Below are 23,887 nucleotides of genomic sequence, written 5' to 3' on the forward strand. Positions count from 1 at the left end.
ATCTAAAATACAGTGACCCCCTCTCATATCACTACCAAGCCCTGCAATACCAAGAGCTGAGCAAAGAAAAGAGTCCCCTCATCCAGCTGGTCCTGGGGCTGAGTTCACAAACCTGTTCTACTAACACACTGAAGCCTCAGGACCAGAACATCCAATCAATCAGAATAAACCAAATTACAACACAGTCAAAACAAAACTACATTGCTTATTGGGAAACACAAGCACAAGCACAGAGCAAAATGCAGTGCTATCTGGCCCTAAATCGACAGTACACCGTGGCTAACTATTTGACTATGGTTACTGATCAAAACCTTAGAAAAACCTTGACAAAGTACAGGCTCAGTGAGCACAGCCTTGCCATTGAGAAGGGTAGACACAGGAAAACCTGGCTCCCTGTAGAGGAAAGGCTGTGCAACCACTGCACAACAGCAGAACCTGAGACGGAGCTGCATTTCCTGACAAAATGTCAAAAATATAAAACAATTAGAGAGTGTCATTTCCCCAAATTTGAAACTCTTATTCAAGGTTTCAAAGACCTCTCTGATGAGGATAGGCTACCCGTCCTGTTGGGGGAGGACGCAGAGAGCTGTGGGTTGGCAGCGCACTACATTGCTGCCTGCCATAAGTTGAGGGACAGTGTCTGACAGACCAATCAACCTGCACATGTACTCTACTGTATGTTTATTGTTATTGTTGAATGTATGGTTATTTTGACACTTAGTTATTGTTGTTACTGTTGTCCCGTTGACCATTTTGATTCTCATTTTTATATTGTAAATAAGCTTTGGCAATATGTACATTGTTACGTCATGCCAATAAAGCAAATTGAATTGAATTGAATTGAATTGAGAGACAGAGAGAGAGAGAGAGAGAGAGAGAGACAGAGAGAGAGAGAGAGAGAGACAGAGAGAGAGAGAGAGACAGAGAGAGAGAGAGAGAGAGAGAGAGAGAGAGACAGAGAGAGAGAGACAGAGAGAGAGACAGAGAGAGAGAGAGACAGAGAGAGAGAGAGACAGAGAGAGAGAGAGAGACAGAGAGAGAGAGAGAGAGACAGAGAGAGAGAGAGAGACAGAGAGAGAGAGAGAGAGAGACAGAGAGAGAGAGAGAGAGAGACAGAGAGAGACAGAGAGAGACAGAGAGAGAGAGAGAGACAGAGAGAGAGAGAGAGAAGAGACAGAGACAGGACAGAGACAGAGAGAGAGAGAGAGAGAGAGAGAGAGAGAGAGAGAGAGAGAGAGAGAGAGAGAGAGAGAGAGAGAGAGAGAGAGAGCGCTAGAGAGAGACAGAGATGTTGATAGAGAAGATGTATGGCCCATCTTACCTTGGTGAAGGCAGCATCAGTCCCAGAGTCTTGTACAGGACTGTCCCCAGGATGAAAACAGGTGATCCATCCATGTCTGATGGGCAGAAGGAAATCAGTTTGGACACTGTTGGTTACAGGACAGTTTTGTTGTGGTTGTACAGTGTCTTATGAATGTGCTGTTCATCTGAAAGATGTAATAAACCGTAATAATCTCAACAACACTACGGCACAGGGTGAACAGATAGTCAGCAACCAGAATATAAGGCCACAGACCCAGACAACCTCCTAATGATGGGCTTTATTTGGAGCTATATTTGGCCGTTGTGCGCAGAAAGAATTGCCAGGCAGCGAAACAAGCCACTTCACAACTTTGCTGCCAACAGCAATCTGCTAGATTGTCCTCAACAATGAACCATTGATAAAGTGTAAGGGACAGTCCAATCAATCCTTGCCTGTAAGGCAGAGGTCACTTCAAGGCGTTCCTAGTCAATCACCAAACATTTCTGTAGAAATGCCAAAAATAAAGGCTGCACTCGTTTTATGTATTTGTGTTGTGCTGTTGGCGGGAGGTGCACTTGATTTAGAAGCCCTGTTGGCGGGAGGTGCACTTGATTCAGAAGCCCTGTTGGCAGGAGGTGCACTTGATTCAGAAGCCCTGTTGGCAGGAGGTGCACTTGATTCAGAAGCCCTGTGGGTGGGAGGTGCACTTGATTCAGAAGCCCTGTGGGTGGGAGGTGCACTTGATTCAGAAGCCCTGTGGGTGGGAGGTGCACTTGATTCAGAAGCCCTGTGGGTGGGAGGTGCACTTGATTCAGAAGCCCTGTGTACGGGTAAGCAAAGTGTTCCCATTTTGAACCATTTCATTGTGCCTACGGCTCCCACAACCTCGGCCACAGCAAAGTTTGATACGGGCCTACATGAGATTTCATAAGTCTTAAAACAATGACCAGAGAGAGACTGTCAACAGCAAATAAGTGCTTTTTTTATGAGAGAGTTCATGTTTAAGTTTATTCAACACTGTCAACACTGTTATTATTCAACGCTATTACAAAGCATAAAACTTGCTTCTCCTATCTTCCACTCGCGCTGCATTGAATGAGTAACGATGTGTATCGATAGCCCTGCGTATTTATTAATATTAACAGCTTGTCCTGTCTATTTCAATATGGAGGAATATTTCGCTTCCTCTGGTCATAGGAACATCATGAATTTGTGCACGAGGCCGATGTGGTGTGACTCGAGTTTTGAAATCAGGTGGAAGACAGTGTCCCTTGTCTCTGGTCAATTTCACTGGAGGAAAGGAACACTCCAGTGGCTTCCAGTCGAAGCTCTCATCCACTACATGACCATGGGGTTTACCTACGGAACAGCAAGAGGACTGCCAACCCCCCCCCCCCCCCTACCTGCCTACCTGCTCATCCACTAATGACCATGGGGTTTACCTACGGAACAGCAAGAGGAACTGCCCCCCCCCCCCCCCTACCTGCCTACCTGCTCATCCACTACATGACCATGGGGTTTACCTACGGAACAGCAAGAGGAACTGCCCCCCCCCCCCCTACCTGCCCACCTCCCTACCTGCTCATCCACTACATGACCATGGGGTTTACCTACGGAACAGCAAGAGGAACTGCCCCCCCCCCCCCTACCTGCCTACCTCCCTACCTCCCTACCTGCTCATCCACTAATGACCATGGGGTTTACCTACGGAACAGCAAGAGGAACTGCCCCCCCCCCCCTCCTACCTGCCTACCTCCCTACCTGCTCATCCACTACATGACCATGGGGTTTACCTACGGAATAGCAAGAGGAACTGCCCCCCCCCCCCTACCTGCCCACCTCCCTACCTGCTCATCCACTACATGACCATGGGGTTTACCTACGGAATAGCAAGAGGAACTGCCCCCCCCCCCCCCCCTACCTGCCTACCTCCCTACCTGCTCATCCACTAATGACCATGGGGTTTACCTACGGAATAGCAAGAGGAACTGCCCCCCCTCCTACCTGCCTACCTCCCTACCTGCTCATCCACTAATGACCATGGGGTTTACCTACGGAACAGCAAGAGGAACTGCACCCCCCCCCCCCTACCTGCCTACCTCCCTACCTCCCTACCTGCTCATCCACTAATGACCATGGGGTTTACCTACGGAACAGCAAGAGGAACTGCACCCCCCCCCTCCTACCTGCCTACCTCCCTACCTGCTCATCCACTAATGACCATGGGGTTTACCTACGGAACAGCAAGAGGAACTGCCCCCCCCCCCCCCCTCCTACCTGCCTACCTCCCTACCTGCTCATCCACTAATGACCATGGGGTTTACCTACGGAATAGCAAAAAGAACTGCCCCCCCCCCCCCCCCCCCCTCCTACCTGCCTACCTCCCTACCTGCTCATCCACTACATGACCATGGGGTTTACCTACGGAATAGCAAGAGGAACTGCCCCCCCCCCCTACCTGCCTACCTCCCTACCTGCTCATCCACTAATGACCATGGGGTTTACCTACGGAACAGCAAGAGGAACTGCACCCCCCCCCTACCTGCCTACCTCCCTACCTGCTCATCCACTACATGACCATGGGGTTTACCTACGGAACAGCAAGAGGAACTGCCCCCCCCCCCCCTACCTGCCCACCTCCCTACCTGCTCATCCACTACATGACCATGGGGTTTACCTACGGAACAGCAAGAGGAACTGCCCCCCCCCCCCCCTACCTGCCTACCTCCCTACCTCCCTACCTGCTCATCCACTAATGACCATGGGGTTTACCTACGGAACAGCAAGAGGAACTGCCCCCCCCCCCTCCTACCTGCCTACCTCCCTACCTGCTCATCCACTACATGACCATGGGGTTTACCTACGGAATAGCAAGAGGAACTGCCCCCCCCCCCCTACCTGCCCACCTCCCTACCTGCTCATCCACTACATGACCATGGGGTTTACCTACGGAATAGCAAGAGGAACTGCCCCCCCCCCCCCCCCCTACCTGCCTACCTCCCTACCTGCTCATCCACTAATGACCATGGGGTTTACCTACGGAACAGCAAGAGGAACTGCCCCCCCCCCCCCCCTACCTGCCTACCTCCCTACCTGCTCATCCACTAATGACCATGGGGTTTACCTACGGAACAGCAAGAGGAACTGCACCCCCCCCCTACCTGCCTACCTCCCTACCTCCCTACCTGCTCATCCACTAATGACCATGGGGTTTACCTACGGAACAGCAAGAGGAACTGCCCCCCCCCCCCCCCCCCCCCTCCTACCTGCCTACCTCCCTACCTGCTCATCCACTAATGACCATGGGGTTTACCTACGGAACAGCAAGAGGAACTGCCCCCCCCCCCCCTACCTGCCCACCTCCCTACCTGCTCATCCACTACATGACCATGGGGTTTACCTACGGAACAGCAAGAGGAACTGCCCCCCCCCCCCCTACCTGCCCACCTCCCTACCTGCTCATCCACTACATGACCATGGGGTTTACCTACGGAATAGCAAGAGGAACTGCCCCCCCCCCCCCTACCTGCCCACCTCCCTACCTGCTCATCCACTACATGACCATGGGGTTTACCTACGGAATAGCAAGAGGAACTGCCCCCCCCCCCCCCCCTACCTGCCTACCTCCCTACCTGCTCATCCACTAATGACCATGGGGTTTACCTACGGAATAGCAAGAGGAACTGCCCCCCCCCCCCCCCTACCTGCCTACCTCCCTACCTGCTCATCCACTAATGACCATGGGGTTTACCTACGGAACAGCAAGAGGAACTGCCCCCCCCCCTCCTACCTGCCTACCTCCCTACCTGTTCATCCACTAATGACCATGGGGTTTACCTACGGAACAGCAAGAGGAACTGCCCCCCCCCCCCCTACCTGCCCACCTCCCTACCTGCTCATCCACTACATGACCATGGGGTTTACCTACGGAACAGCAAGAGGAACTGCCCCCCCCCCCCTACCTGCCCACCTCCCTACCTGCTCATCCACTACATGACCATGGGGTTTACCTACGGAATAGCAAGAGGAACTGCCCCCCCCCCCCCCTACCTGCCCACCTCCCTACCTGCTCATCCACTACATGACCATGGGGTTTACCTACGGAACAGCAAGAGGAACTGCCCCCCCCCCCCCCCTACCTGCCTACCTCCCTACCTGCTCATCCACTAATGACCATGGGGTTTACCTACGGAATAGCAAGAGGAACTGCCCCCCCCCCCCCCCTACCTGCCTACCTCCCTACCTGCTCATCCACTAATGACCATGGGGTTTACCTACGGAACAGCAAGAGGAACTGCCCCCCCCCCTCCTACCTGCCTACCTCCCTACCTGTTCATCCACTAATGACCATGGGGTTTACCTACAGAACAGCAAGAGGAACTGCCCCCCCCCCCTCCTCCTACCTGCCTACCTCCCTACCTGCTCATCCACTACATGACCATGGGGTTTACCTACGGAACAGCAAGAGGAACTGCCCCCCCCCCCCCCCTCCTACCTGCCTACCTCCCTACCTGCTCATCCACTAATGACCATGGGGTTTACCTACGGAATAGCAAGAGGAACTGCCCCCCCCCCCTCCTACCTGCCTACCTCCCTACCTGTTCATCCACTAATGACCATGGGGTTTACCTACGGAACAGCAAGAGGAACTGCCCCCCCCCCCCCCTACCTGCCCACCTCCCTACCTGCTCATCCACTAATGACCATGGGGTTTACCTACGGAACAGCAAGAGGAACTGCCCCCCCCCCCCTCCTACCTGCCTACCTCCCTACCTGTTCATCCACTAATGACCATGGGGTTTACCTACGGAACAGCAAGAGGAACTGCCCCCCCCCCCCTACCTGCCCACCTCCCTACCTGCTCATCCACTAATGACCATGGGGTTTACCTACGGAACAGCAAGAGGAACTGCCCCCCCCCCCCCTACCTGCCCACCTCCCTACCTGCTCATCCACTACATGACCATGGGGTTTACCTACGGAATAGCAAGAGGAACTGCCCCCCCCCCCCCTACCTGCCCACCTCCCTACCTGCTCATCCACTACATGACCATGGGGTTTACCTACGGAATAGCAAGAGGAACTGCCCCCCCCCCCCCCCCTACCTGCCTACCTCCCTACCTGCTCATCCACTAATGACCATGGGGTTTACCTACGGAATAGCAAGAGGAACTGCCCCCCCCCCCCCCTACCTGCCTACCTCCCTACCTGCTCATCCACTAATGACCATGGGGTTTACCTACGGAACAGCAAGAGGAACTGCCCCCCCCCCCTCCTACCTGCCTACCTCCCTACCTGTTCATCCACTAATGACCATGGGGTTTACCTACGGAACAGCAAGAGGAACTGCCCCCCCCCCCTCCTCCTACCTGCCTACCTCCCTACCTGCTCATCCACTACATGACCATGGGGTTTACCTACGGAACAGCAAGAGGAACTGCCCCCCCCCCCCCCCCTCCTACCTGCCTACCTCCCTACCTGCTCATCCACTAATGACCATGGGGTTTACCTACGGAGCAGCAAGAGGAACTGCCCCTCCCTAACTTCAGGCTATTCTCAAACCCCAACCCGAGGTCTCTTGACCCCATCTCTGGATCTCTGCTCCAAATGGAACCCTATTCCCTACATAGGGCCCATAGGGCTCTGGTTAAAAGTAGTGCACTATATAGAGATTAGGGTGCTACTTGGGAGGCTACCTGGATAGTTCTCCCTGCTAAACGTCTTGGCCACTCAGTAAGAGTGAGATGGTTTTCGGCGTTGAGTTAGAAAATCAACTGCCATTTTGTCTATCATTGATACAGTCCAGACAAGACTGATTAAGCCAGTTAACCAAATAGTCTGTCACAGTCATGTAGACTCTGGGCTCTGCACTGGCTTGGTTTAAAAAGATACAAACATCAGCAGAGGCTGCTGAGGGGAGGACGGCTCATAATAATGGCAGGAACAGAGCGAATGAAATGGCATCTTCAAACAGATGGAAACCTTGTGTTTGATACCATTCCACTCCTGCTTTAAGCCTTTGAGATTGGGTTAAGGGAACGACAATATCTTTGGTTCTGTTTGTTTGCCAGGTCTCATTTACACAATTATTATCATAGAGTCATGGTAGATGTTGTCGATCACTGCCGTTGCTATACTGTAGCTGCGCCATTCCTACCCTTTTCTGTCTCCAGGAAATATCACTTCTTATTTAGTGTAACATGTGGATTCCAGAAGGATTATAATATAAGGTCAGATGTCCTTTTCCTTAAAAACACAAAAATATCTTGAAAGGGAATGTTCTGCATTTGTACCATGTTTTTTGTGGACGTAGGTGTTTTTGCGATGTCTCCTAGGTATTATTCATCCACTACCACCAGAAATATAAGCCATGAAAGAAGAAATATTTAAAATCTTTCTTCATTATTTTATAGTCTTAGTTAAATTTTCTCTCATCAATAATGATTATTGTATTTATTAATATTTTATTTAAGATTATCTGTGTGCCCCTTCCATTTAAGAAAAATACAATTTTCTACAATGACACCACATTCAGGAAGTGTCACCATTTCAATGGTGAGAAAACAATGGTGCAAAGCTCCATAGATATAAAGGCTCAGTTTGATCAATATTTTTATATTTCTCATGTTGTTAGTCTGTATGTCCCCGTATTAAATCTCCATTCTGTTAGGCTAAATTATAGAGAAAATTCACAGCATTTTAAATATGTGAGATAGAGAAGTTCACCATTATGCTGGCTCAATCTTGCTCCACATTTCCACGCTGTTAGTTCCCACCCTGTTAGTTTCCACCCTGTTAGGGTTATGCACCCAACAGGTCGGAAAATACACCTAAAAAAATAGGTGCCTGAGCTTGACCAATATGTTTTTCTGAAAATCAAACATGTCCCTTTTTCTGATAGAATCGTATTGTTATATATATATACAGTATATATACTTTTTCCTCCAAAAGTGATGATGTTCATAAGGCACAGAGTAGGAATGACCCAGCTAGTGCTGACATTAGAAATGGAATGCTAGGTTTACAGTAGTACGCCACTAGATTCTAGAATGTTGGTCAAACTCCAGGCATTCTATTTTGATCAGTGGGGTCACATGATGGAGCCACAAAGGGGTCATTCTGGAGGAAGTAACTACACATAATCAGCCATGACTACTGGACATCTGGAAATGAACCAATTTCTTACTGCACGAGTTTCAAACGCTGCTCAGAATACAGTAAAGAACATGGTTAAACACAGCCTGAAGAATACAGTAAAGAACATGGTTAAACACAGCCTGAAGAATACAGTAAAGAACATGGTTAAACACAGCCTGAAGAATACAGTAAAGAACATGGTTAAACACAGCCTGAAGAATACAGTAAAGAACATGGTTAAACACAGCCTGAAGAATACAGTAAAGAACATGGTTAAACACAGCCTGAAGAATACAGTAAAGAACATGGTTAAACACAGCCTGAAGAATACAGTAAAGAACATGGTTAAACACAGCCTGAAGAATACAGTAAAGAACATGGTTAAACACAGCCTGAAGAATACAGTAAAGAACATGGTTAAACACTGCCTGAAGAAGAGTCTCCTGCTCCTGCTCCTCTCCTCCAAGCTCCTCCTCCTCCTCCTCCTCCTCCTCCTCCTCCTCCTCCTCCTCCTCCTCCTCCTCCTCCTCCTCCTCCTCTTTCTCCATCATCATCATCACTACCACCATATTCATCACCATCATCATCACGGTTGTGTTACCTGTAGACTGTGGTAGAAAGATGCCCTTGGGGATAACCACCTTGTCCTCAGAGTTCCTGGCCCAGTCCACCATGCCTTTACGTCCCTTCATAGGGAAGTTGATGTCAGTCATCACAGACACTGCCGGGAGCCTCTGGATGCTGGCCACTGAGGGTGACAAAACAAGGAAGGAATTAGTTCGGGTTAGGTTTAGTTCATGTTGCACAAAATCTTGCAGTTTACATATAGACAAGAAAGCTAGATGGATAACAAAATAATTACACCCAGGAAAGGAATACATGAACCATTTATGTTGTCCACACATTATCACAAAGCACTATTCAATTCAATTCAAAAGGCTTTATTGGCATGGGAAACATTGCCAAAGCAAGTGAAATAGATAATTAACAAAAATGAAATGAACAAATCAGAAATAGAACAGTAAACTTTACACTCACAACGGCTTTAAGAGAATACAGCCATTTCAAATGTCATTATGAGTGTAGCATATAGCTACGTACAGTGTTGTAACGTATCCTGCATGAGTTACAGGCAAAGGATGCTTCCTGACTTTCAAAAATCATCTCTATAGGCCTAGATGTTCTCTGGATAAAACCTCAGTGCTTTCTGAGGCTGTTGTTGCTTCACAGAATATGACTTCAGCCTCCAGACACACTCTCAGTTCCCACCATGTACTTGCTAACTTGTAAACAGTGTGAAGTTGAGTTCACACACTGAGTGTCAGAAAGACACTGCTGTAGCACAGACCTGGGTTCAAATACTATTTACTAGAAGTTCAAATACTTTATATGGGTTCGATTGAGCTTCCCTGGTCAAATGAACTCATTTAGATGGCCCCACCCATCCGGCACCGCAGGCAGACTCAAGCAAACGCTCAACGTTTTTGAAATGTTTCAGTGTAGTAATTGAACTCAGGTCTGCTGGAGCATCAGTGCAATGTGAATCTCCCATCTCCATCACCCCACATGCTGATTGAACTCGTTAACAATCAGTGCAATGTGAATCTCCCATCTCCATCACCCCACATGCTGATTGAACTCGTTAACAATCAGTGCAATGTGAATCTCCCATCTCCATCACCCCACATGCTGATTGAACTCGTTAACAATCAGTGCAATGTGAATCTCCCATCTCCATCACCCCACATGCTGATTGAACTCGTTAACAATCAGTGCAATGTGAATCTCCCATCTCCATCACCCCACATGCTGATTGAACTCGTTAACAATCAGTGCAATGTGAATCTCCCATCTCCATCACCCCACATGCTGATTGAACTCGTTAACAATCAGTGCAATGTGAATCTCCCATCTCCATCACCCCACATGCTGATTGAACTCGTTAACAATCAGTGCAATGTGAATCTCCCATCTCCATCACCCCACATGCTGATTGAACTCGTTAACAATCAGTGCAATGTGAATCTCCCATCTCCATCACCCCACATGCTGATTGAACTCGTTAACAATCAGTGCAATGTGAATCTCCCATCTCCATCACCCCACATGCTGATTGAACTCGTTAACAATCAGTGCAATGTGAATCTCCCATCTCCATCACCCCACATGCTGATTGAACTCGTTAACAATCAGTGCAATGTGAATCTCCCATCTCCATCACCCCACATGCTGATTGAACTCGTTAACAATCAGTGCAATGTGAATCTCCCATCTCCATCACCCCACATGCTGATTGAACTCGTTAACAATCAGTGCAATGTGAATCTCCCATCTCCATCACCCCACATGCTGATTGAACTCGTTAACAATCAGTGCAATGTGAATCTCCCATCCCCATCACCCCACATGCTGATTGAACTCGTTAACAATCAGTGCAATGTGAATCTCCCATCTCCATCACCCCACATGCTGATTGAACTCGTTAACAATCAGTGCAATGTGAATCTCCCATCTCCATCACCCCACATGCTGATTGAACTCGTTAACAATCAGTGCTTAATTTGAGCTGGATCCTGACGTGGCACCTCTCCATTCTGGACTGTTTCATTCCGGAACCTACTTGCCCGGATCCAGTACCGACATGAGAAAAAAAAGACTGTTTTCAATATAAAAATGTGAATTAAAAGGGATCAGAGTTCATTCCAGTTGCCTCTTTCCTAATTCACCTGCCCCCTATAATAAACATAATGTGAAAACGTCCATTTTCAGCCCGAACCTGATATTCTAAGAATGAATTTGTGTTGGGCCGGCCCGGCCATATGGTTTGCACAACATTATAGGGATGTTTGAGACCAACGCGTGGCCGGTGCTGTGGTGAGAGAGAGAAGCACTCCTGTATCTCCCTCAGAACTAGAATGAGACCAACGTGTGGCCGGTGCTGTGGTGAGAGAGAGAAGCACTCCTGTATCTCCCTCAGAACTAGAATGAGACCAACATGTGTCCGGTGCTGTGGTGAGAGAGAGAAGCACTCCTGTATCTCCCTCAGAACTAGAATGAGACCAACGCGTGGCCGGTGCTGTGGTGAGAGAGAGAAGGACTCCTGTATCTCCCTCAGAACTAGAATGAGACCAACGCGTGGCCGGTGCTGTGGTGAGAGAGAGAAGGACTCCTGTATCTCCATCAGAACTAGAATGAGACCAACGTGTGGCCGGTGCTGTGGTGAGAGAGAGAAGCACTCCTGTATCTCCCTCAGAACTAGAATGAGACCAACGTGTGGCCGGTGCTGTGGTGAGAGAGAGAAGCACTCCTGTATCTCCCTCAGAACTAGAATGAGACCAACGTGTGTCCGGTGCTGTGGTGAGAGAGAGAAGCACTCCTGTATCTCCCTCAGAACTAGAATGAGACCATCGTGTGGCCGGTGCTGTGGTGAGAGAGAGAAGCACTCCTGTATCTCCCTCAGAACTAGAATGAGACCAACGTGTGGCCGGTGCTGTGGTGAGAGAGAGAAGCACTCCTGTATCTCCCTCAGAACTAGAATGAGACCATCGTGTGGCCGGTGCTGTGGTGAGAGAGAGACTCACTCCTGTATCTCCCTCAGAACTAGAATGAGACCAACGCGTGGCCGGTGCTGTGGTGAGAGAGAGAAGCACTCCTGTATCTCCCTCAGAACTAGAATGAGACCATCGTGTGGCCGGTGCTGTGGTGAGAGAGAGACACACTCCTGCATCTCCCTCAGAACTAGAATGAGATTCCCTTTCTATGATCGCTCTCCCTCTCTCTGCTAGACATGAGCCTGCAACTCTCATCTCTCCAGCATTGCACTTCATTTCTTTCCTTATAGAATCATAGCCGTGGCAAGGGCGCTGGAGGAGCTGCTGTACCTCTGATTAATTGAAATAAATTTGCCAAAGTTATAGAATTACTGCTGTCAGTTCAGAAAGAAATGAAATACTACAGAATACTATACCAAACGTAGGCCTATAATTTAGACACAGAGGATGAATAGCTTCTTTAAAAAACTTACCTAGCTGTGGATTGTGTTCATGTAACCCAATCACAAAGCATATAGCCCGGGAACGCACAACAAATCTGTCAGTAAACAGCATGCAGCCAGAACCAGGCTTTCACAATATTTCAAATACAATTGCGGAAATACACAGGTCGGAAAGCAAATGGCTCATGCTTAAAGGAGAAGACTATAATCTGAATGTAGACCATTAAAATATTTGATCAACTTCCAAATAGGCCTACTGAGCAAACATTGTTTTACACAGTAAAACAAGAGAGACAGGCTTTCAGCATGAGAGTATTGGCCATCAGCGGCCAGTGAGCTGTGCATCATTGGGTGAGTCAGTGAAACTGGAAAGCTTTTCTAGGACTGTCATTTCCTCCTCATATTGTACAATAAGTTTCCACATTGTCACGTTCCTGACCTGTTTTCCTTTGTTTTGTATTCATTTTAGTTGGTCAGGGCGTGAGTTGGGTGGGTTTGTCTATGTTTTGTATTTCTATGTGGGGTTTTGTGTTCGGCCTGGTATGATTCTCAATTAGAGACAGGTGTGTATTGTTTGTCTCTAATTGAGAGTCATACAAAGGCAGCCAGGGTTTCACTGGTGTTTTGTGGGTGTTTGTTTCCTGTGTTAGTGTTTGGGCCACACAGGACTGTTTGAGGTTAGTCACGTTTGTTGTTTTGTATTTTGTAGTGTTTTCTTGTGTTTTACATTAAACATGTACAATTACCAATCTTGGTCCGATCCATGCTCCTCCTCGTCTGAGGAGGAGAACGACATTGACTGCCTTGACACACATACCTAGGCCTAGGCTATTGATGGATTCAAGATGAGGTCGTTTTTATTGATATCAGTTTGTCAGCGTCAAAGTAGCCTGTCATTTCGATCATTTGTGCTGTATAAAAAAATATTATTCTAAAGTAATATAAAATGATGTACAATTGCACGAAATGTCTTTATAAAAGGCCATTCTTCCTGGACCCAAGTACAATGTTTTTCCCCATGTGACAACTTCTGTAAGGCCTCTACTCTAATCCTATATGTCACTACACAAATGCAATGACATGCACTGCTTTATTACAATGTTCCAGTACCTCAGAGTCCCCTAAGGTCACCCCCCTCTCACAACCTCAGAGCCCCCCAGGTCACCCCCCTCTCACGACCTCGGAGCCCCCCAGGTCACCCCCCTCTCATGACCTCGGAGCCCCCCAGGTCACCCTCCTCTCACGACCTCAGAGCCCCACAGGTCACCCCCCTCTCACGACCTCAGAGCTCCCCAGGTCACCCTCCTCTCACAACTTCAGAGCCCCCCAGGTCACCCCCTCTCACGACCTCAGAGCCCCCTAGGTCACCCCCCTCTCATGACCTCAGAGCCCCCCCAGGTCACCCCCCTCTCATGACCTCGGAGCCCCCCAGGTCACCCCCCTCTCACGACCTCAGAGCCCCCCAGGTCTGACTTTAAGGGTGGAGTTTGACTTTATTGGTGGGAGTCTGACTTTAATAGTGGAGTCTGACTTTAATAGTGGAATCTGTGTATTTAAACTTCCCTGCAATGACAGCTTCTCTGCCACTCCGTTTCCAATCCACTTTCAGGCTCCAGCAATCAGGTAAGACATTGTCGCTGTCTCAAATGGCACTGATAGTGCTTTGGCTAAAAGTAGTAAATAGGGGACAGGGTGCCATTTGGGACGCAAACACTTTTGCCATTGTGTAAAATAATGTGAAATAGGATTACCAGTGATTTGATAAGAATAAGAGTTATCCTCTCTGTCTAAAGTCAAACTTATCCCGTACAATGTTTATTTGGCTCAAAAGCATTTCAAACCATGAAGGAAGGCATCACACCCAAACTATGTTCGTTTTCATAATAAAGAATGAATACATTTCTAAGATCTGATTTAAAATTGACCAAAGCTGGAGAGGTAATCTATGTCAACACCTACTTTATAATTACGCTGCATCTCTGCTGTCCTACAGAGCTAACGGTCCTAACCCTACACCAGGGGGTTGATGACCTGGTCCAAGCCCCAGTCCAGCCCTACACCAGGGGGTTGATGACCTGGTCCAAGCCCCAGTCCTAACCCAACACCAGGGGGTTGATGACCTGGTCCAAGCCCCAGTCCTAACCCTACACCAGGGGGTTGATGACCTGGTCCAAGCCCCAGTCCTAACCCTACACCAGGGGGTTGATGACCTGGTCCAAGCCCCAGTCCTAACCCTACACCAGGGGGTTGATGACATGGTTCAAGCCCCAGTCCTAACCCTACACCAGGGGGTTGATGACATGGTCCAAGCCCCAGTCCTAACCCTACACCAGGGGGTTGATGACATGGTTCAAGCCCCAGTCCTAACCCTACACCAGGGGGTTGATGACATGGTTCAAGCCCCAGTCCTAACCCTACACCAGGGGGTTGATGATATGGTCCAAGCCCCAGTCTTAACCCTACACCAGGGGGTTGATGACATGGTTCAAGCCCCAGTCCTAACCCTACACCAGGGGGTTGATGACATGGTTCAAGCCCCAGTCCTAACCCTACACCAGGGGGTTGATGACATGGTTCAAGCCCCAGTACTAACCCTACACCAGGGGGTTGATGACATGGTCCAAGCCCCAGTCCTAACCCTACACCAGGGGGTTGATGACAAGATCCAAGCCCCAGTACTAACCCTACACCAGGGGGTTGATGAAATGGTCCAAGCCCCAGTCCTAACCCTACACCAGGGGGTTGATGACATGGTCCAAGCCCCAGTCCTAACCCTACACCAGGGGGTTGATGACATGGTCCAAGCCCCAGTCCTAACCCTACACCAGGGGGTTGATGACATGGTCCAAGCCCCAGTACTATCCCTACACCAGGGGGTTGATGACATGGTCCAAGCCCCAGTACTATCCCTACACCAAGGGGTTGATAACATGGTTCGAGCCACAGTCCTAACCCTACACCAGGGGGTTGATGACAGTCTGGATGGTACTACAGTCTGATGGAACTACAGTCCGGTGGTATTACAGTCTGATGGTACTACAGTCTGGTGGTACTACAGTCTGGTGGTACTACAGTCTGGTGGTTCTACAGTCTGATGGTACTACAGTCTGATGGTACTACAGTCTGGTGGTACTACAGTCTGGTGGTACTACAGTCTGATGGTACTACAGTCTTGTGGTACTACAGTCTGATGGTACTACAGTCCGGTGGTATTACAGTTTGATGATACTTCAGTCTGGTGGTTTTACAGTCTGGTGGTACTACAGTCTGATGGTTTTAAGGGTTGATTTTTTATTTTATTTTTTTATTTCACCTTTATTTAACCAGGTAGGCTAGTTGAGAACAAGTTCTCATTTGCAACTGCGACCTGGCCAAGATAAAGCATAGCAGTGTGAACAGACAACAACACAGAGTTACACATGGAGTAAACAATAGACAAGTCAATAACATGGTGGAAAAAAGAGAATCTATATACAATGTGTGCAAAAGGCAAGAGGTAGGCAATAAATCGAATAATTACAATTTAGCAGATTAACACTGGAGTGATAAATCATCAGATGATCATGTGCAAGAAGAGATACTGGTGTGCAAAAGAGCAGAAAAGTAAATAAATAAAAGCAGTATGGGGGTGAGGTAGGTAAATTGGGTGGGTAGTTTACAGATGGACTATGTACAGCTGCAGCGATCGGTTAGCTGCTCGGATAGCAGATTTTTAAAGTTGTTGAGGGAGATAAAAGTCTCCAACTTCAGAGATTTTTGCAATTCGTTCCAGTCGCAGGCAGCAGAGAACTGGAAGGAAAGGCGTCCAAATGAGGTTTTGGCTTTAGGGATGATCAGTGAGATACACCTGCTGGAGCGCGTGCTATGGGTGGGTGTAGCCATCGTGACCAGTGAACTGAGATAAGGCGGCACTTTACCTAGCATAGCCTTGTAGATGACCTGGAGCCAGTGGGTCTGACGACGAACATGTAGCGAGGGCCAGCCGACTAGGGCATACAGGTCGCAGTGGTGGGTCGTATAAGGTGCTTTAGTAACAAAACGGATGGCACTGTGATAAACTGCATCCAGTTTGCTGAGTAGAGTATTGGAAGCTATTTTGTAGATGACATCGCCGAAGTCGAGGATCGGTAGGATAGTCAGTTTTACTAGGGTAAGTTTGGCGGCGTGAGTGAAGGAGGCTTTGTTCCGGAATAGAAAGCCGACTCTAGATTTGATTTTGGATTGGAGATGTTTGATATGAGTCTGGAAGGAGAGTTTGCAGTCTAGCCACACACCTAGGTACTTATAGATGTCCACATATTCTAGGTCGGAACCGTCCAGGGTGGTGATGCTAGTCGGGCGTTCGGGTGCAGGCAGCGAGCGGTTGAAAAGCATGCATTTGGGTTTACTAGCGTTTAAGAGCAGTTGGAGGCCACGGAAGGAGTGTTGTATGGCATTGAAGCTCGTTTGGAGGTTAGATAGCACAGTGTCCAGGGAAGGGCCGGAGGTATACAGAATGGTGTCGTCTGCGTAGAGGTGGATCAGGGAATCGCCCGCAGCAAGAGCAACATCATTGATGTATACAGAGAAAAGAGTCGGCCCGAGAATTGAACCCTGTGGTACCCCCATAGAGACTGCCAGAGGACCGGACAACATGCCCTCCGATTTGACACACTGAACTCTGTCTGCAAAGTAGTTGGTGAACCAGGCAAGGCAGTCATTAGAAAAACCGAGGCTATTGAGTCTGCCGATAAGAATATGATGATTGACAGAGTCGAAAGCCTTGGCCAGGTCGATGAAGACGGCTGCACAGTAATGTCTTTTATCGATGGCGGTTATGATATCGTTTAGTACCTTGAGCGTGGCTGAGGTGCACCTGTGACCGGCTCGGAAACCGGATTGCACAGCGGAGAAGGTACGGTGGGATTCGAGATGGTCAGTGATCTGTTTGTTGACTTGGCTTTCGAAGACCTTAGCTAGGCAGGGCAGGATGGATATAGGTCTGTAACAGTTTGGGTCCAGGGTGTCTCCCCCTTTGAAGAGGGGGATGACAGCGGCAGCTTTCCAATCCTTGGGGATCTCAGATGATACGAAGGAGAGGTTGAACAGGCTGGTAATAGGGGGTGCGACAATGGCGGCGGACAGTTTCAGAAATAGGGGGTCCAGATTGTCAAGCCCAGCTGATTTGTATGGGTCCAGGTTTTCCAGCTCTTTCAGAACATCTGCTATCTGGATATGGGTAAAGGAGAAGCTGGGGAGGCTTGGGCGAGTAGCAGCGGGGGGGGCGGGGCTGTTGGCCAAGGTTGGAGTCGCCAGGTGGAAGGCATGGCCAGCCATTGAGAAATGTTTGTTGAAGTTTTCGATTATCACGGACTTATCAGTGGTGACCGTGTTATCTAGCCTCAGTGCAGTGGGCAGCTGGGAGGAGGTGCTCTTGTTTTCCATGGACTTTACAGTATCCCAGAACTTTTTGGAGTTAGAGCTACAGGATGCAAATTTCTGCTTGAAAAAGCTGGCCTTTGCTTTCCTGACTGACTGCGTGTATTGGTTCCTGACTTCCCTGAACAGTTGCATATCACGGGGGCTCTTCGATGCTATTGCAGTTCGCCACATGATGTTTTTGTGCTGGTCGAGGGCAGTCAGGTCTGGAGTGAACCAAGGGCTATATCTGTTCTTGGTTCTGCATTTTTTGAACGGAGTATGCTTGTCTAATATGGTGAGGAAGTAACTTTTAAAGAATGACCAGGCATCCTCAACTGACGGGATGAGGTCAATATCCTTCCAGGGTACCCGGGCCAGGTCGATTAGAAAGGCAAGGATGGTACTAAAGTCTGATGGTTTTAAGGGCTGATGGTACTACAGTCTGATGGCACTACAGTCTGGATGGTACTACAGTCTGGTGGTACTACAGTCTGATGGTAATACAGTCTGATGGTACTACAGTCCGGTGGTACTGCAGTCTGGTGGTACTACAGTCTGGTGGTATTACAGTCTGATGGTACTACAGTCTGATGGTACTACAGTTTGATGGTTTTAAGGTCTGGTGGTACTACAGTCTGGTGGTACTACAGTCTGGTGGTACTACAGTCTGATGGTACTACAGTCTGATGGTACTACAGTTTGATGGTTTTAAGGTCTGGTGGTACTACAGTCTGATGGTACTACAGTCTGATGGTACTACAGTTTGATGGTTTTAAGGTCTGGTGGTACTACAGTCTGATGGTACTACAGTCTGATGGTATTATAGTCTGATGGTATTATAGTCTGATGGTAATACAGTCTGATGGTACTACAGTCCGGTGGTACTACAGTCTGGTGGTACTACAGTCTGGTGGTATTACAGTCTGATGGTACTACAGTCTGATGGTACTACAGTTTGATGGTTTTAAGGTCTGGTGGTACTACAGTCTGGTGGTACTACAGTCTGGTGGTACTACAGTCTGATGGTACTACAGTCTGATGGTACTACAGTTTGATGGTTTTAAGGTCTGGTGGTACTACAGTCTGATGGTACTACAGTCTGATGGTACTACAGTTTGATGGTTTTAAGGTCTGGTGGTACTACAGTCTGATGGTACTACAGTCTGATGGTACTACAGTCTGATGGTATTATAGTCTGATGGTACTACAGTCTGATGGTACTACAGTCTGGTGGTACTATAGTCTGGTGGTACTACAGTTTGATGGTAATACAGTCTGGTGGTACTACAGTCTGGTGGTACTACAGTCTGGTGGTACTACAGTCTGGTGGTACTACAGTCTGGATGGTACTACAGTCTGGTGGTACTGCAGTCTGATGGTACTATGGTTTGATTATAATACAGTCTGGTGGTACTACAGTCTGGTGGTATTACAGTCTGATGGTNTGATGGTTTTAAGGTCTGGTGGTACTACAGTCTGGTGGTACTACAGTCTGGTGGTACTACAGTCTGATGGTACTACAGTCTGATGGTACTACAGTTTGATGGTTTTAAGGTCTGGTGGTACTACAGTCTGATGGTACTACAGTCTGATGGTACTACAGTCTGATGGTATTATAGTCTGATGGTACTACAGTCTGATGGTACTACAGTCTGGTGGTACTACAGTCTGGTGGTACTACAGTCTGATGGTACTACAGTCTGGTGGTACTACAGTCTGGATGGTACTACAGTCTGGATGGTACTACAGTCTGGTGGTACTGCAGTCTGATGGTACTACAGTTTGATTATAATACAGTCTGGTGGTTTTACAGTCTGGTGGTACTACAGTCTGATGGTTTTAAGGGTGGATGGTACTCCAGTCTGGTGGTACTACAGTCTGGTGGTACTACAGTCTGGTGGTACTACAGTCTGGTGGTATTACAGTCTGATGGTTTTAAGGTCTGATGGTACTACAGTCTGATGGTACTACAGCCTGGTGGTACTATAGTCTGGTGGTACTACAGTCTGATGGTACTACAGTCTGGTGGTACTACAGTTTGATGGTTTTAAGGTCTGATGGTAATACAGTCTGATGGTACTACAGTCTGATGGTACTACAGTCTGATGGTACTACAGCCTGATGGTACTACAGTCTGATGGTACTACAGTTTGATGGTTTTAAGGTCTGATGGTACTACAGTCTGATGGTACTACAGTCTGATGGTACTACGGTCTGATGGTACTACAGTCTGATGGTACTACAGTCTGATGGTATTATAGTCTGATGGTATTATAGTCTGGTGGTACTATAGTCTGGTGGTACTACAGTGTGGTGGTACTACAGTCTGATGGTACTACAGTCTGGTGGTACTACAGTCTGGTGGTACTACAGTCTGATGGGATTACAGTCCGGTGGGATTACAGTCTGGATGGGATTACAGTCCGGTGGGATTACAGTCTGATGGTACTACAGTCTGGTGCTACAGTCTGGTTGTGCTACAGTCTGATGGTACTACAGTCTGATGGTACTACAGTCTGGTGGTACTACAGTCTGGTGGTACTACAGTCTGATGGTACTATAGTCTGGTGGTACTATAGTCTGGTGGTACTACAGTCTGGTGGTACTACATTCTGACGGTACTACAGTCTGGTGGTACAGTCTGGTGGTGCTACAGTCCGGTGGTATTACAGTTTGATGATACTTCAGTCTGGTGGTTTTACAGTCTGGTGGTACTACAGTCTGATGGTTTTAAGGGCTGATTTTTTATTTTATTTTTTTATTTCACCTTTATTTAACCAGGTAGGCTAGTTGAGAACAAGTTCTCATTTGCAACTGCGACCTGGCCAAGATAAAGCATAGCAGTGTGAACAGACAACAACACAGAGTTACACATGGAGTTAACAATAGACAAGTCAATAACATGGTGGAAAAAAGAGAATCTATATACAATGTGTGCAAAAGGCATGAGGTAGGCAATAAATCGAATAATTACAATTTAGCAGATTAACACTGGAGTGATAAATCATCAGATGATCATGTGCAAGAAGAGATACTGGTGTGCAAAAGAGCAGAAAAGTAAATAAATAAAAGCAGTATGGGGGTGAGGTAGGTAAATTGGGTGGGTAGTTTACAGATGGACTATGTACAGCTGCAGCGATCGGTTAGCTGCTCGGATAGCAGATTTTTAAAGTTGTTGAGGGAGATAAAAGTCTCCAACTTCAGAGATTTTTGCAATTCGTTCCAGTCGCAGGCAGCAGAGAACTGGAAGGAAAGGCGTCCAAATGAGGTTTTGGCTTTAGGGATGATCAGTGAGATACACCTGCTGGAGCGCGTGCTATGGGTGGGTGTAGCCATCGTGACCAGTGAACTGAGATAAGGCGGCACTTTACCTAGCATAGCCTTGTAGATGACCTGGAGCCAGTGGGTCTGACGACGAACATGTAGCGAGGGCCAGCCGACTAGGGCATACAGGTCGCAGTGGTGGGTCGTATAAGGTGCTTTAGTAACAAAACGGATGGCACTGTGATAAACTGCATCCAGTTTGCTGAGTAGAGTATTGGAAGCTATTTTGTAGATGACATCGCCGAAGTCGAGGATCGGTAGGATAGTCAGTTTTACTAGGGTAAGTTTGGCGGCGTGAGTGAAGGAGGCTTTGTTCCGGAATAGAAAGCCGACTCTAGATTTGATTTTGGATTGGAGATGTTTGATATGAGTCTGGAAGGAGAGTTTGCAGTCTAGCCACACACCTAGATACTTATAGATGTCCACATATTCTAGGTCGGAACCGTCCAGGGTGGTGATGCTAGTCGGGCGTGCGGGTGCAGGCAGCGAGCGGTTGAAAAGCATGCATTTGGTTTTACTAGCGTTTAAGAGCAGTTGGAGGCCACGGAAGGAGTGTTGTATGGCATTGAAGCTCGTTTGGAGGTTAGATAGCACAGTGTCCAGGGAAGGGCCGGAAGTATACAGAATGGTGTCGTCTGCGTAGAGGTGGATCAGGGAATCGCCCGCAGCAAGAGCAACATCATTGATGTATACAGAGAAAAGAGTCGGCCCGAGAATTGAACCCTGTGGTACCCCCATAGAGACTGCCAGAGGACCGGACAACATGCCCTCCGATTTGACACACTGAACTCTGTCTGCAAAGTAGTTGGTGAACCAGGCAAGGCAGTCATTAGAAAAACCGAGGCTATTGAGTCTGCCGATAAGAATATGGTGATTGACAGAGTCGAAAGCCTTGGCCAGGTCGATGAAGACGGCTGCACAGTAATGTCTTTTATCGATGGCAGTTATGATATCGTTTAGTACCTTGAGCGTGGCTGAGGTGCACCCGTGACCGGCTCGGAAACCGGATTGCACAGCGGAGAAGGTACGGTGGGATTCGAGATGGTCAGTGATCTGTTTGTTGACTTGGCTTTCGAAGACCTTAGCTAGGCAGGGCAGGATGGATATAGGTCTGTAACAGTTTGGGTCCAGGGTGTCTCCCCCTTTGAAGAGGGGGATGACAGCGGCAGCTTTCCAATCCTTGGGGATCTCAGATGATACGAAGGAGAGGTTGAACAGGCTGGTAATAGGGGGTGCGACAATGGCGGCGGACAGTTTCAGAAATAGGGGGTCCAGATTGTCAAGCCCAGCTGATTTGTATGGGTCCAGGTTTTCCAGCTCTTTCAGAACATCTGCTATCTGGATATGGGTAAAGGAGAAGCTGGGGAGGCTTGGGCGAGTAGCAGCGGGGGGGGGCGGGGCTGTTGGCCAAGGTTGGAGTCGCCAGGTGGAAGGCATGGCCAGCCATTGAGAAATGTTTGTTGAAGTTTTCGATTATCACGGACTTATCAGTGGTGACCGTGTTATTTAGCCTCAGTGCAGTGGGCAGCTGGGAGGAGGTGCTCTTGTTTTCCATGGACTTTACAGTATCCCAGAACTTTCTGGAGTTAGAGCTACAGGATGCAAATTTCTGCTTGAAAAAGCTGGCCTTTGCTTTCCTGACTGACTGCGTGTATTGGTTCCTGACATCCCTGAACAGTTGCATATCACGGGGGCTCTTCGATGCTATTGCAGTTCGCCACAGGATGTTTTTGTGCTGGTCGAGGGCAGTCAGGTCTGGAGTGAACCAAGGGCTATATCTGTTCTTGGTTCTGCATTTTTTGAACGGAGCATGCTTTTCTAATATGGTGAGGAAGTAACTTTTAAAGAATGAGCAGGCATCCTCAACTGACGGGATGAGGTCAATATCCTTCCAGGCTACCCGGTCCAGGTCGATTAGAAAGGCAAGGATGGTACTAAAGTCTGATGGTTTTAAGGGCTGATGGTACTACAGTCTGATGGCACTACAGTCTGGATGGTACTACAGTCTGGTGGTACTACAGTCTGGTGGTACTACAGTCTGGTGGTAATACAGTCTGATGGTACTACAGTCTGATGGTTTTAAGGTCTGGTGGTACTACAGTCTGATGGTACTACAGTCTGATGGTATTATAGTCTGATGGTACTACAGTCTGATGGTACTACAGTCTGATGGTATTATAGTCTGGTGGTACTACAGTATGATGGTACTACAGTCTGATGGCACTACAGTCTGGTGGTACTACAGTCTGGTGGATTACAGTCTGGTGGATTACAGTCCGGTGGTACTACAGTCTGATGGTACTACAGTCTGGTGGTACTACAGTCTGGTGGTACTACAGTCTGGTGGTACTACAGTCTGATGGTACTACAGTCTGATGGTACTACAGTCTGATGGTACTACAGTCTGATGGTACTACAGTCCGGTGGTACTACAGTCTGATGGTACTACAGTCTGGTGGTACTACAGTCTGGTGGTACTACAGTCCGGTGGTACAGTCTGGTGGTGATACAGTTTGATGATACTTCAGTCTGGTGGTTTTACAGTCTGGTGGTACTACAGTCTGATGGTTTTAAGGGCTGATGGTACTAAAGTCTGATGGTTTTAAGGGCTGATGGTACTACAGTCTGATGGCACTACAGTCTGGATGGTACTACAGTCTGGTGGTACTACAGTCTGGTGGTAATACAGTCTGATGGTACTACAGTCTGGTGGTACTACAGTCTGATGG

The 23,887-nt window shown here is 48.2% G+C and overlaps 1 protein-coding gene across 1 annotated transcript in view; it reads right to left on the minus strand.

The window, feature by feature from the left end:
• Positions 1-1,250: 1,250 nt before the first annotated feature.
• LOC129849067 (adhesion G protein-coupled receptor B3) overlaps positions 1,251-23,887 on the minus strand; it is a 31,704-nt gene continuing 9,067 nt past the window's right edge. Inside the window, exons 2-3 of the mRNA XM_055916119.1 lie at positions 9,042-9,188; positions 1,251-1,397 (exon numbers count right to left, since the gene is read on the minus strand). Of these exons, the coding sequence (XP_055772094.1) occupies positions 1,318-1,397; positions 9,042-9,188 (227 nt within the window). The 3' untranslated portion in view covers positions 1,251-1,317. The remainder of the gene's footprint in view (positions 1,398-9,041; positions 9,189-23,887) is intronic.

Source organism: Salvelinus fontinalis, unplaced genomic scaffold (genome assembly GCF_029448725.1).
Source record: "Salvelinus fontinalis isolate EN_2023a unplaced genomic scaffold, ASM2944872v1 scaffold_1354, whole genome shotgun sequence".
NCBI lineage: Eukaryota > Metazoa > Chordata > Actinopteri > Salmoniformes > Salmonidae > Salvelinus > Salvelinus fontinalis.